The sequence below is a fragment of the Festucalex cinctus genome, chromosome 20 (genome assembly GCF_051991245.1).
Source record: "Festucalex cinctus isolate MCC-2025b chromosome 20, RoL_Fcin_1.0, whole genome shotgun sequence".
Classification (NCBI taxonomy): Eukaryota; Metazoa; Chordata; class Actinopteri; order Syngnathiformes; family Syngnathidae; genus Festucalex; species Festucalex cinctus.
In genome coordinates, this window is record NC_135430.1 from 13,839,419 (window position 1) to 13,854,062 (window position 14,644).

Sequence of the window (14,644 nt, forward strand, 5' to 3'; positions counted from 1 at the left end):
GGCTCAGGTAACCAATCACAGCTCAGCTTGTGAATGTCACATGACCAAACCTAGAAAACAGGTGAGCTGTGATTGGTTAAGACAAAATATTAACTTTTTATTGCTATAATGGGCTAAATAAGTGAAGTATCTCCTTAAGGACCCAAAGAATTAGTTATTTTATTCTACGCATTACATTTTTTTTTGATTAAGCAATTGATTACTTGGCTATTGGAATTTTATTTTGGCAAATACTTGAATCAGCATCAGGGAAGAAGGAAAACAAAACAAAAACAAAAAAAACCGTCAGGCTCCAGTTTAAACTAGAAATTGGAGTCCTTGGAAATGCAATGGCCGCTTGTCATGGAACAATTATGAAAACGTACTGAAACACTCAACAGTTGGGCGTCCATTCAGAACTTTACAGTACATCGATTTGCCCCTAAATGTAACTCCGAGTGGCATTCCATTACGCTCACCACAATCTTTTTAATGCAACATAAATAAGCACCCTAAGTAAGTAGTGGCAAAGACCTCAAACGCATCGCGTTAATTGCATACTTGCAAAGACCAATAAACAGCGACTCTTTCTTTAAAATCAGGCAAGCATTAACTAAACACTTCATACTGATTCATCTTGTCACTTTCTTTCACAAGCTTGTGCTAACAGTCCGGTGCCCTGCAACTCGACCTATTGTAATTACCCCCCGGGTGCCCGGCCAGTCCACGCCGTGGCCCCGTGAACTCCGCCGGGCCTCCTAAACCGGCCAAAGCAGCTTAAAAGACCTCCTGGGCTGCGGCGGCCACACGTGTGAAACGTGCGCTCCCGCTGACACACAAACACATGCGAGGCAAGCCCTCGCCACGCTCTGCGCAAGCCTAATGAGGTGGGCGGCGCCCGCGCCGGCGAGGGAGAGGAGGGCTTAGGGCCGGGTCACTCCCACTCAGCTGTACCGAGGCACGTTGCTCCACACACGGAGGCGCGCACGCGCACCTGCGGGAGGACCGAATGAACACGCGAGTCGTGCCGTGCGCATGTGGAAAGCAGCGAGGTTGTTCCTGCTAATGGCGGGCATGTGTTGCGGGAAGCCCAGCGTGTTTATGAGCGGTACTATTTCATTGTTTGAACACACACTATATCACAGTTTTGTTTTTTTTAACTCATTCACTCCCAGACATTTTCGCTCCCAACTGTTTTACTGGATTTGCAAGGCCCACAGAATATTGTGTTCTATTGCTAGAAAAACATGGAACCTACCAAAAGAAAGTTTAGAGTCTCTTCTTATATCAGGAAAAAATATATATATTTGTATCTGTTTCCATTTTGCAGCAATTAGCATTAGAATATAGCTAAGTTTAATCATTGTTCAAATTCCTGGTGAAAACACTCAAAAAGAGCTTGTTGCAACATGGCCCTGGCTAATCTCTTATACTCTGCTGCCACCTGCTGGCCATTTTTGTAATAAATACAATTGCTTTAAGCCACCTATTCATGTCAGAAGCTGCATCAAAGCCTTATGTATGCTCTTACATAAAAAAATAAAAAATAAATTAAAAAAAAACACAAAAAACGTACAAATACGTTTTTGGGAGTGAATGACAAAGTATTAAAAACATTTACACGTTTTTGGGTTTGAATGAGTTTTTAAATGCCTTCTCATGTGGGAAAGGAGAGCCACATTCAGACACATGTTGGTGGAAGACAATTATGATTAACAGGTGAACATTTACCAAAAGTTGTTTAAGTTACTCGTTACCTTTTTGAAAAGTTCGCCAATAAGCATATTTAAATACTATTGACTTATTAAATTAGCACCCTTTGGCGGATATAAAAGCTGAACCCAAGGTTGCAGCATTTCCTAAACGTTCTCAAATAGTCTTAAGGGTTCTCTAAACATTCTTAATGGTCTTTATTGTTGCAAGTACATTTTTAATGTTTCTTCAGACAAGAAAAAACATTAAAGACTGTTTAAGAAACATTAAAACTGGTTAGAGATTGTTTAGGAAAATGTTCACAACCTCAACCTCAATTATCAGAAACTTGCTTGATGGGGTTTAAGTCTGGAGACCTTACCTATATATGTACAAGTCATAAATATTTTTTAGTTAGGAGTAACTTTACCTGTTTTTTTGTTTGTTTGTTTACCTCTGAAAGTTTATGTTCAATTCAAACAATTGAAACATCAGGTTGGGCTAAAACTTTTGATGATTATAGTTGTTTTTCTGCTATGAACAAAAGGGGTATTAGTATTAATATTAGTGGGAAAAAAATATTGGACATAACATCTAAGACCTTAAAATAGCTTTTATTTCCATGAAACGAAACTGCTTTGGAAAAACTGCACATTCTTTTTCCTGATCAAAACATTTAGTCACGTCACTAGTAGAAGTATGAATCACACGCGCGCACAATACTGAGTCATGCACACACACAGACAGCCCTCTGATGTCACGATGCATGTTATTATTATCATCCATCGTGCGCTAACTCATGACCAGCCATGTGAGGAGGCAGGTGTGTGCGTGCACAACTCGTTGCGTCGAGCACTTTGGGAAGAAATAACATTGGAGACCACACTTGGGTCACGTGAGGAGAGTATTGGTCTGGAGTCAGACGGGGTTCTGGGCACATTTCACAGCCACTACACACAATGTGTTGTGTTTACTAGTCAGCGTGGAACTGAACTGAACTGAACTGAACCCTGTTTCTCACTGCTGGTCGCAATTTGGCCTGGACTAACCTCACTGGTCAATGTTCCACAGGAGCTTCCAGTGGGCGTTTGCGTGGTCTTTAGCACCCTCTGCTGGTTGTCACGCCAGGCGAACACACTGAGAAAAGAAAAAATGCATTACAGTCTTCCCTCGCTATAACGCGGTTCACTTTTCGCGGTCTCGCTGTATCGCGGATTTTTTTGCTTTTTTTTTTTTTACAGTAATATACCCATTTTATCAAATTTATGAAGGTTTGAACATTGTCAATGTTTGAACAAGAGAGAAATGTGAGAACATGTAAATGCCTCAATGAGAAAAGTGTATAAATTGTGCGGTCGGGGATTTTAGAGCCTTAAAACATTTATAAGAGTTGTAAAACATAAAGTTAACTACTTCGCGGATTTCATTTATTGCGGGTATTTTTTGGAACCTAACCCCAGCAGAAAACGAGGGAACACTGTATACTATTGCCACAATTGTATTTTTTTGTAATATCTGACGTGTTCGTCTAAAAAAAAAAAAGGTTAAAAAGAACAAAGCTAAGACTAAAACAGCACACTTTACATCCCCATAATTCATTCGATGTGCGTATGAGGTGCACAAACATCACCATATTCACCAAGCAAGCATGTTTTAAAAACGTCGTCAAAAGCATGGCGAACGGGCCCATAAAAACACTGCAGGGTTCGCAGTCCAAAAGGCGGCACATCACGGATTCCCTTTCATCTGTGCAGCGCCTCTGAGGGTGCAAGAGGTTCCAGTCAGGGGAGGATTCGCTCATTTTTTTTCGCCTCAGGGGTGAGCGCTTCTCGCTTTGTCTGAGGACTTATTAGCAGAGAGGCAAGACTAAAGAGGGAGAGAGAAGGAATTGTGTGCGCTAACAATAGCTGCCATTGTCTCCCGCAGCTACGCTGCATTTCACGTGTGTGCACGTGTGATAGATATTGTGGTAATAACATCATGTTCAAATGCACTCAACAGTGTGCAAACACAAAGAGAAAGGCGAGAGATGTAAACAGAATACAGTATTCCTGAATAAAATTATCAAGCGTCATTGTAGTGCTTTTCTCTTGTTAGTACTGCCTCCATGTGGCCAAAAACTATAAATGCACATTTAAAGGGAGAATTGACTCGAACAATTTTCATCAGTGAAAAGTTAATATTTTGTCCAGAATGAATTTGATGAATTCATTATTTTACATGTCCAATTAATACCTTTTAAAAAGTTTTTTTTTTCTACTTGCTGTCGACTGATGATGACATCACCTGTGCTGAGGAAGTAGGTAACGACCAATCATGCCTCACCTGTTTTCTGCGTTTGGTCAGTAAACGGAGCCATCAGTCGACCGCAAGTGACAAATTCATTTTTAAAGGCATTAATTGTCCATGAAAAATAATGAAGTTACCACATTAATTATAGACAAAATATTAACTTTTTATTGCTGAAAATGGCTCAATGAGTCAAGTATCCCTTTAAAGAGTACAATAGTAGAAGAAAAAAATTCCATTTTTGTAAATTTAGTCATTTTCTTTTCTTTTAATAAAACATTTGGTTAAAGCTAAGTTAAATTAAATAAAAATTAAAGGGTAAATCAACCACAAAAAAACCTTTTCAAGAAGTCTTAACACAACAATCTGATTAATAATTGTGTTTGTAGAATGTGAATTAAGCAGCGAAACTGGCCCGTTTTCATCCATCTCAGGGTGCGGCCATTTTGCTGTTGACTGAAAGTGACATCACAGTTGCTCAGGGGTAACGACCAATCACGGCGCACCTCTTTTCTGAGTTTGGTCATGCCACTTTCTCAAGCTGAGCCATGATTGTTCGTTAACCAAACCCTGAGCACCTGTGATGTCATTATCAGTCGACATCAAGTGGCAAAATGGCCGTCCTTCGAGATGGCTAAAAACAGGTGGATTAGCTGCTCAACTCATTCCACAAACGCAAATATTAAGCAGAATATTGTGTTTAGACTATATTATTGTATCCTATTCTACTCTCACTTTCAAGCACAATCAAAGACTGTATTAGCATGTGCACACTTACTGTACAGCTGAGATCCAACCCCCTGTTAATTTACATGTGTTATCTTGGACAGTAAATTAGTCAATATATAACCAACTGACCATATGAAACAAGCACACATTCGAGTGCAAATGAGCTCTACCTGGTGTTGCGGATGTCCTATTTGCAACGGCAACAGGTCAACCCAACGCTTCTAGCAATCATCTGATTTGACCTCCATGGAAGCGCCTCCAAATTATTATCCTCGTGACACAGTTTGTGAGGACTTTGGTCTTGCTGCACAATACTTGTGACACTGCGGAAGGACTTGGGATCGTCTCAGGGAGCAGAGTGACATTACCAAAAGGTAAAGATTAGTTAACGACTGACAAGTCAGTCTGACCGAAAAACATTGAAAAGGAGCGTAACGTGTTAGGATTTGCATTATTAAGTTGCATAACAACATTGTTTCGAAATAGCACAGGTCATTTTTAGGGCATATTTCACTTATTGTTAGCCTATTAGCATAAATGGCATTGTCATTTTCAACTTACTGTAACCAAATAAATAAAAACGTGAAACAATTTTATTTTATTTTTTCCTGGTTAAAAAAAACAAAAAACAAAAAAAAAAAAACTTAAAATATCACTTAAACACTCACAACGTTTACTTACGATGTCCACTTTCATTTCTGGCTATTGCTAACCGTGTACATAGATTTGTGCGCCCTCCAGTGGCTAGATTGTAAATTGACACATTAATTACTCTACATTTTTACTTATCATTATTCCTACATTGACGTTTAACACTTGAAGTTGATTCAAGGTGCACCTTAGATTATGTAGAAAATATTAATCACAATTAATTTTGGTAATAATCACTATCATGATTAGCACAATCATTTGTTTTTTGGGACAAAACAAGAAAACAACAAAATGTTTAGAGATAAAAGATAAAGAAAAAATTATTCTAGTACCTTTTGGACCTAACCAGATTTATTAAGTTAGTCATTTTAAAATAAAAAGGTTGCAAATGTATTTAATTTTAAAACTCAAAAATAGTATTAAGTATCTTTTATTTTTGTTTACGACTATGCCGATTTTGTAATTGTGGAGCGTAATAACTGAAATTGTAATCAAATTTCGATTAATTGCATAGCCCTAGCGACCTGTTAAATTGTTAGCCCCGCAAATAAAAATGCTCCTTAGCAGTCAAGATGTTCAACTCCAACTGTTTAACTATTAGAAACCCGGACAACAGTTGTCGAAGGTTTTAATCGCCAATGGAGCAGAAGAGCACGCTGACGCGTAGCCAGTCTCTACGTAGCGTCCACTCGTCGCGCGACAAGCCAGCCTGGATGGATGCCAAGATCGTTAGTAGGACGGTGTCTGTGTCCAAGTTGGTCGAAAGGTGAAAGAAAAACACTGTCCTGACTTCTCATCCATCTATTAATAGAAATCTTACCTACATTTTTGATGTATCTTTATGACCCAAACAGATATCAAGTTACAACTGAAGATATTCGCACCGATTCGAAAGAAAATGGTCGCACAAAAGCGAAGTCATCGGTTCAAGCGGTAACCTTTCATTTTGCAACATATTTCAGCACTTCTGCATGAAATAGATTAACCTTTTTCCTGATTTAAGAATACAGTAGCGACGCCACCCGTGACTCGACCAAAGGAAAGAAAAAAACCTCAGCTGGAGCCTCCGAAGACCAAAGCAGACAAACGGGATCGCTCATCAGTTCAAGCGGTAACCTTTTATTTTGCAACATATTTCAGTACTTCTGCATGAAATAAATGAACATTTTTCCTGATTTAAGACTACAGTGGCGACGCTGCCAAGAAATGGTCCACAGGAAATTAAAAAACCTCAGCTGGAGTCTCCGAAGACCAGAGAAGACAAACGGGAACGCTCTGTGGCCGAAACCAGTTTGAGCCGCAGCAGGTCGATGGGGAGCCTTCAAAACAATACCAACGTGTTCAAGTTAGTCGAAAGGTGAAAGAAACACCGTCCTGATCTATTAATAGAAATCTTGTCTACATTTTATTTATCTTTATGAACAAACAGATATCAAGTTACAACTGAAGATATTCGCACCGATTCAAAAGAAAATGGTCGCACAAAAGCGAAGTCATCAGTTCAAGGGGTAACCTTTCATTTTGCAACATATTTCAGTACTTGTGCATGAAATAAATGGACATTTTTCCTGATTTAAGAATACAGTAGCGGCTCCACGCGTGAATGCACCAAAGGAAAGAAAAAAACCTCAGCTGGAGCCTCCGAAGTCCAAAGCAGACAAACGGGATCGCTCTTTGGCCGAAACGAGTTTGAGCCGCAGCAAGTCGACGGGCAGCCTTCAAAACAATGCCAACGTGTCCATCGAGGACTTGAAGGCGCGTTTCGAGATGAGGAATAAGCCTGTCAGAGCGGCAGATGAGCCAAAGCCTTCCAAAGATGTCAAGCCAGTGATGAATGGAAAGATCAAGAAGTCAACGGAGAAGCAGAAGACTGCCGACGCTCCGGCGCAACCCCGCAAGAGTGATGAAAAGGAACGGGATGCTCCACATAAGGTAAAGAAACTTACTCAACATGATACAGTCAGGGACTATATGGTTAATATTTAGATTACTGCAGTTGGATTATAAATTTTGTATCTTTTTTTTGTAACTTTTGTATCGCGTCATTCAAGGTGGTGACACAAACCTGGACAGAGAGACGAAAAACAACTGGAGGTCACAACATTGAAAAAACAGTGGCCGCCGAAGCCGGTGAGTATAATAAGAGTATATAATAATTTTACTTCCTATAAAATAAAATTTAAATAAGTTTCAAATTAGAAGTCAGTGCACAAACTGAAGCAAATGAGATTTGGATGTATTAAACGCATTTCCTTTTGTATTACGGTACTGTACTATAAAACCATAAACAAACCAAACATCCCAGACTTCGCCCTCAGTTAAACTTTGCACAGATGAACCCTCCTTAAAATGTAAATATTGCCCACCTGGCAATATTAAGAATTGTTCCTGTAAAGCTGTTGAACGTTCATCTTACGATAAGATGGTACTCTGTTCAGTTATAAACGAGGCAATAATTAACCAGCTTGTTTAAGACTACATCATCACACAACACAACAAAGAAGTATCGGTTAACACTGAGGCATGCCAATCATAATAATATCGACATTATCAAAATTTAGGATTTGATTCCCTAGAAAGCCGAGTGACTGTGTGTCAACACAGTGGGTGGCATCAATGAAAAGAGAAGTGATTGACTCCACCTGGAATGACCCTGGCAGACCACTACAGCGCAGGACGGAAATAGTCGGCCTCCAAGCCCCGGAATAAGTGCCAGGGGGAGTGTGACGGTCAGCTGTCAGTAGGGCAGGAGCGCCAGATAGCTCGCGACCACAGCACAGACACAAACGGGAAATGACTTGAGGAAATACATACTGGTTTTTACAGAGCAGGTAGCTGCTGGTGAGTACTGGTTTGTGTTTCGTTTCTCTCGAGACAGAATCATCTAGTGGACCTTGCAAATGGCTTTTTTTTTTTTTTTTTTTTTTATCACAAAAAAAAAAGAACAGAATTGCAGCAACAACTGGACATCTACCAATTGAGTTTTTTTTTTTTTAATATATATATATATATATATATATATATACACACATACACACACACATATATATATATATATATAGATTTTTTTTTTTTTTTTTTTTGTGAAACTGTCAGTCAAAACTGTTCACCATATTTTTTTTTTCAGTTCCCATACTTACTATTTTCTGTTTATTTATTTAATGAGAGTGGTTTTCCACACAAATATTTCTTATAATAATGACTGATGGTGATGTCATTGTGTTAGCATAGATACGTGATTATGACGCATTTTGACTTGTATTTATTGCAGGTTACATCACTGATGTAAGAACAGAACCGACAGAGCGTAGATTATGAACTGACACAAACATTGTTCTTGTATGTTATGTTTTGCGCTGTTTCAGATACAGAAAAAAAACAAAGAAAAAATATTCGGCTCTTCTGTGCTTAGTCAACGGTGACTTACTTTTTAGCTCTTGGTCAGTATGTGTGTTACTGGAGTCAGGTATCTCCCCCTGACCATCACAAGTGGGATATTTTTAACTCTGACGCACAGCAGTTGCTGTACGAAAAAGCTCCTAAGCGCAGTAGCAAATAAAAATCACGACGGCACTGAAAGTGAGTTATTGTTTTGTCCATTCCGTGCCCGGATGATGTCTGACATCTTCCGTGTGAACTTGTGCTGTGTCCACAGATGAAAAACGGAGGTCAGTCGCAGACTTCAGAGAAAACTCCTTTGCTCAAGAGCGGGACGTGTGCATCTCCGTCAAAGCTTTGTCTGCACTCTATCTGTCAAAGGTGGCAAGTCAGGAGGCACAGCTGATAGCATTGAAACCGGTAACTTCATATTTAAATATCACACTTTTAAACATTTATACTTCATTTTTCACATAATTTATGCTTGTTCTATGAGGTCGGGATGTTCCAGGATCAGGACAAGAAATTGTTTTGTTGGACTTCAAGCGAAACACTGTCCTAAACAATTAATCAATAATAACACTGGTCAACATTTTTTTTTACTAATATTTTTTAATCAGAGATGCAATGAAACTTTTCAAGGTTTTTTTTTCCTATGGATTTTGATTCTGACCTTGTTGGTTTTTTTTCTCTAGCACACCTGGCTTAAAAAAAATATAAACTAAATTTAATAATAATAATAATAATAATAATAATAAGTAATATCTGTGAATTAAGGGTTAGGTTCAGCAACATGTGGATATTTTTTTTCGTACGTCATAGCTATGGTGCTGTATCTGTATTGCACAACCTTTTTTAGACCAACTTTAAAAAAATAAAATAATATTTCAAAAACCTGATGTGCAACACAATATGTAAAGATGTTTTTTTTTTTTTTTAAACAAAAAAAAAAACATCAAAAATACATTTCAGGACACCTAAATCCATCTCTGATAAAAATTTGCAGTCGGTACTAATTAGCAATTAATTTAATAATCAATGAATCAATTAATCATTGTACCGCTATAGTTTTTATTAATTATCATGAAATTCCAATGCTGAGTAGTGAGTAGCCTATAAAAATAGCACTTTAATTATATTCTGTTTCCTCCTAGGCACAAGATCAGTCTTCTGAACTTGGGAGGCGAGTAATACAAATGAAGGTAAGTTAGCGTTGCCATTGATCTTGCAAAACAGACATCATTCATTGCGTTTGTGCTGTACTGACAAAACAGCTGCATGTTTGTCGAGTAATCACTTGCTTCATCACTTTGGTTCACATTTGGAGTGCCTACAGTTGTTGAAAGCTTTGGACTTCAGCTAACTAACTGAGGATTATGCATCAATAAGGTCATATTTGGAAGGTAATGCAAGCTTCTCATTAACGGAAGCATGTTTGCACACGCTGAAGCACGGCACCTTAATAACGGACTTAGTGCCAAATGATGACTGCATCACTTTGTTCTTATAAGATGGAGGAAGACACCCAGCTAAACAGAGAAGACCACCTTCGGCAAGGACCAGATAACAACCCTGAGACGCGATCACAACAATTCTCGCAATCCCAAACATCCAAAGAAAGTCTGTACCAGCAGAGGCAGAAATGTGAGCTAAGGAGACTCCTGAAGCACACGCATCCCGAGCTGAAGATGCTGGACCAGGTCGTAGACGAGGAGCTGGCTGAGGTGCTGAGCTCGGAGGCTGAGGTGGCGGCGGATGAAAGTGGATACGAGGGTGAGGTCCGCTCCAGACGCCTGATATTTGAGAACTGCTCCCAGAGTGGTAAAGCGTCATCTCACACCCCCAAGATGCTCACAACCGAGGCGGTTGAAAAAGGCAATGTCAGTAAAACATCAGCAGTTTTTGAGCACTCAAACGAGAGAGCTTGTCTCGACCGAGCAGTGGCTTCTAGTCCCGACCCCAACAGAGAATGTGAGGATGTCAAGAAAAGAGATGTCCAAGCAACTAGAAGGATATTTGAGAGTCAGTGTGTGGATGCATCCCAGTCATGTCCAGAAAAGGTTCAGGGGAACGTTTCTACTCCAGGTGTTTTGACTGAATTAGTTCAAGAACTGGAGAAAAACACCCTTAGAAATTGGACAGAACAACCCAAAAAAAGGCCATTGGTTGCTGGCCATAGCACAGTGAAGGAGGACGATGAATTATCTAGTCATGAAGTTCAAGAACACCAGGATAGTATAAAAACTAAGGCATTGTTTATGCAAAACAACCCATTCATATCTAAAAACATTGAACATTCCTACGCTCATATGGCGAAACCCAAAATTGCAGCAGAAGATGACTGTGCCGCCAAGGTTAAAGATAGAACCCATTTGTTTGAATCAATGCCATTTGACCAAATCAGACATCAGAACAAGGACGAAGTGGAGACAATGGTGGAGACACTCAAAGAATCACTGAGCTCCCTTCATCACTTGAATGCCATTCATGCACATGGCTCCATCATCGAGGTGAACGAGACCATGCGGGCTAAAAAGGCCAAATACACAAAATTAGCAAATGGGGCCGAGATCGATTACGATGAAGTGTGTGAAGGTAATTTTCAAAACTTTATACTTCGTGTTCTACCACGAGCAAACCTTAAGCCTCAGGTTACTTACCTAACAGAGGGCTGCGATGGAGCCATTCAATGCACATTGGTGAACGTACCTGTGCACTCGCATCAGTTCACTGGCAACCAAGACACGGAGTGTAACACTGCCAATGTGGTTCAACTTGTGGAGGATATTCTTAATCGAGACAATTCTCTGAGGAAAGGAGTGATCATCCAGGAGGCCGCTGACAAATCTGCAGACGTTGCCGTTTACTCCCTCTACAAGTATTCAGACGAGGAAGACGTGCGACGTTATAGTCCTCAAGAGTATTCCGAGGGAACGGATGGACGAATATCACCATTAATTTCTCCAGACAGCGCCTGTCGAGGATCTGTCAGCCCTGACGTAACAACGAAGGGGAATGTGAAACTATTTAAGAGTTGCATCGAAAAAGGTGAGCTGGAGTATCTGAAAACTCTTCAGGAAAAGTCAACAGTAGAAGAACCGATGTTGGGACAATACACAGATATTGATCCTGAACGGAGAGTTGATCTCACAGTTGAGGATACTCCAGAGTGGGCACCAGTGGATATAAAGAGACTGAGAAGCATGTTCTCCAAAGATCAAATGCAAAGCCAGTCCAATCAAATTGTCCATAAAGATCTTCCCCGTTCAACCACAATGTCAAAATCTGTCACGGGACCAAATGTGACCCTTGAGAATGTTCACTCATCTCGAGCGAGTGACCTTGATGTTCACAGTGAATGTCATGATAAAGATGAACATCTCGAGTGTGGAACTCAACTTCATGAAGGATCAATGGACTCCAACGCTCTTGTGCAATTTGACACACAGTGTGGAGCCCAAGTCGTCCAAGCTGAATTAATCAAAGTGGTAAATTTTGATGATGAAATTCCAAACCTCCAAATTGCGATCGATAGCCTCCGAGAAGGCACAATGGAAGCACGTTCATTACATCAGTTATCGCAGGAAAAACAAGAATCCAAATCGATACAATCTACTGAGCAAGCACTTATCTCAGCACCTGATATCAATTCACAGGTAATACACCACAAACCTAACACACCCCAAAAATCAGATGAAAAGGATTTTAGGATCAAGTCAGCACCAGATATTGAACATGAAATGAAATGCCTTAACCAAATTGCTTCAAAGGAAACCCACACAGCTACAAGCAGTAAAAACAGAAATAGTACAGGGGAGGTCCCGGTGCAACACTTCCAAGCCGCTGTGGTTTCTCCAGATGGTTCAGAAACACAACAAGAAGAAGAGGAAATTGTCTTTCAGGGGAAGCTAAAAGCAGCATTGGATTCCTTAGAGAGGTCTAACATTAATGTCACTAGGGGAGATTTCAAAGCAGCAATGATATACCGGAACTCTTCAAAACCTCTCAAAGAAAGACTGAGAAACACAACTCAAGTTTCCAGCGACGAGGCCATCAATCAAGATGTTTGTGTTATGGAATCCCAACCTCAAGTGAGTCCAAATAAGGTCACGGAAGAAGGAACAAGTGCTATGAATGAAAAGTTAATAACTACTGCTCCTCAGAAAAGTAGAAGGCCCATTGGACCAAAACCGGCCATCCCTCCGAAACCTGAACATTTGAAAGTCAAACAGCAAAATAACCAATCAACAAACAATGAAAACTCATTTAAGCTATTAAAAGATACAGGGGCAATAGATACTGACAAACAAACTAGAGATATGTCTGAAATAAACACTGGAATAGAGTCAGAACACGATAGAGTGAGTCACGGAAGGTTGGGTGAAGGATCACAAAAACCTCAGGAAATAACGGAAAAACATCAAATCCATGAATCATCTATCGCAGTGGAAAAACATGACAAAGACGACCGAGGACAGAAAAAGGGCACAGTCCAGCAGAGAGTGGCCGAAGACATCCTGGTTGAAGAAAAGACGACAGAAACGGAGGAAGCCCATATAAATTTCAATGAGGCCTGCAAAAAATTCGGAGGTATGAATGATCTTCCAAAAAAGAGACCACCTGTGAAACCGAAAAGAGTGAAAATAGCTCAACCTGATAACCTAACACAAGTGGATGCAGAACTACAGACCCCCCTACTTTGTCATTCATGCTGTAGCACAAGGGAACAAAAAGACACCAAAAATGAGAAAGGACTTAAACAGGAGGGCAAAGTTGAGTTGAGGGCAAAGAAGGGACGGACGGAGACGGAGGACGAACGGCGTCAGCGTCTGTCGGTCCACATGGACGAGATCATGCGGGGCAACATCGGCACTGCCATGGAGATTTTCGACAATTTGCGAAAGCAGGAGGAGCTGCGGGGCATCCTCGGTCGAGTCAAAGAGATCGAAGAGGACACCAGCGAGGTTGACGTGAGGTCCCTCAGGGAAGTGTTTGAGGTTGTCCCCGACTGGGTTGTCTCCTCCAACAAAAAGAAACCAAAGCAAGCGAAAGCAGAACGCAAAGAGGAGACGACAACATCAGCAACGGAGAGTAAGTCTTCAATGGCGCACGTTTTCGGAAATCTCGAAAGAGCCAGTGAGGAAATTATGTCTCTCAAGGAACAGACATTAGCGCGGCTTGTTGACATCGAGGAAGCCATAAAGAAAGCCCTTTATTCTGTCTCGACTTTAAAATCAGAGTCTGATATTGCTGGTCTGTCATGTCTGTTTAAGGAGACGTTAGGAAGTGTGCAAGGTTCCCCTGCGTCTGGTAACATTCACAAAATAAGCATCGGCTCAAGCAAAACAGCATCCCTGCAGGTGAAAGAAGGCCCCACAGCTTCAGCAGATGGCCAGAACGCAAGTACTGAAAGAACCCCAAAGCCCAGAGAAGGTTCTCCATGTTCCCCCGCTTTTATCTCCATCCAATCAGCTGCTAGAAAGTCAGATAAACCAGAGATGTTAATCTGCCCAACTTGTCAGCACAGCCCAGAGAAATTCTGCTCAACCAAACTGCTTCAATGCAACAGCCCCACTTTTAGTAGAAAAGAGCCCACCGACTGCTTCCCGCAACGAGAGATTAGCATCCTGGAGGTGCAAACGGACCGTGAGGGGAACAGAATGTTAGGCACCAAGACAGCTACAGAAGACTACAAGAGGACGGATACCCGCGGCAACAGGATTTACTCGTCAGCCACCCCCACTGTTGTCACCACTGAGCCCGAGACCAGAACGTCATCCACAGATCTGAGAGTGACCGGGCCAGCTTTGCATCATGTTGCGGCATACCCGGACATTCTGCTGCCTGTCAACCAAAACCCTTAACGCGACAACACTATTCATTTTGTAGGTGATTTCTTACAACTTTTGTGTACAGAGTTTCAGTT

At 40.8% G+C, this 14,644-nt stretch overlaps 1 protein-coding gene and 1 long non-coding RNA gene across 2 annotated transcripts in view; one reads left to right on the plus strand and one right to left on the minus strand.

Moving 5' to 3' along the window:
* LOC144009534 (uncharacterized) overlaps window positions 1-14,644 on the minus strand; it is an 86,208-nt gene that overhangs the window by 69,948 nt on the left and 1,616 nt on the right. Inside the window, exon 2 of the long non-coding RNA XR_013280955.1 lies at window positions 2,721-2,808. This is a non-coding gene — a long non-coding RNA (uncharacterized LOC144009534). The remainder of the gene's footprint in view (window positions 1-2,720; window positions 2,809-14,644) is intronic.
* On the plus strand, window positions 5,979-14,613 carry LOC144009795 (xin actin-binding repeat-containing protein 1-like). Its single transcript, XM_077509677.1, has 12 exons — window positions 5,979-6,106; window positions 6,195-6,273; window positions 6,344-6,451; window positions 6,522-6,697; window positions 6,770-6,848; window positions 6,955-7,272; window positions 7,392-7,470; window positions 8,996-9,138; window positions 9,873-9,920; window positions 10,230-11,982; window positions 12,577-12,809; window positions 12,882-14,613. Exons 1-12 carry the CDS (start codon window positions 5,979-5,981, stop codon window positions 14,580-14,582), a joined length of 4,845 nt encoding a protein of 1,614 aa, XP_077365803.1. The 3' UTR covers window positions 14,583-14,613.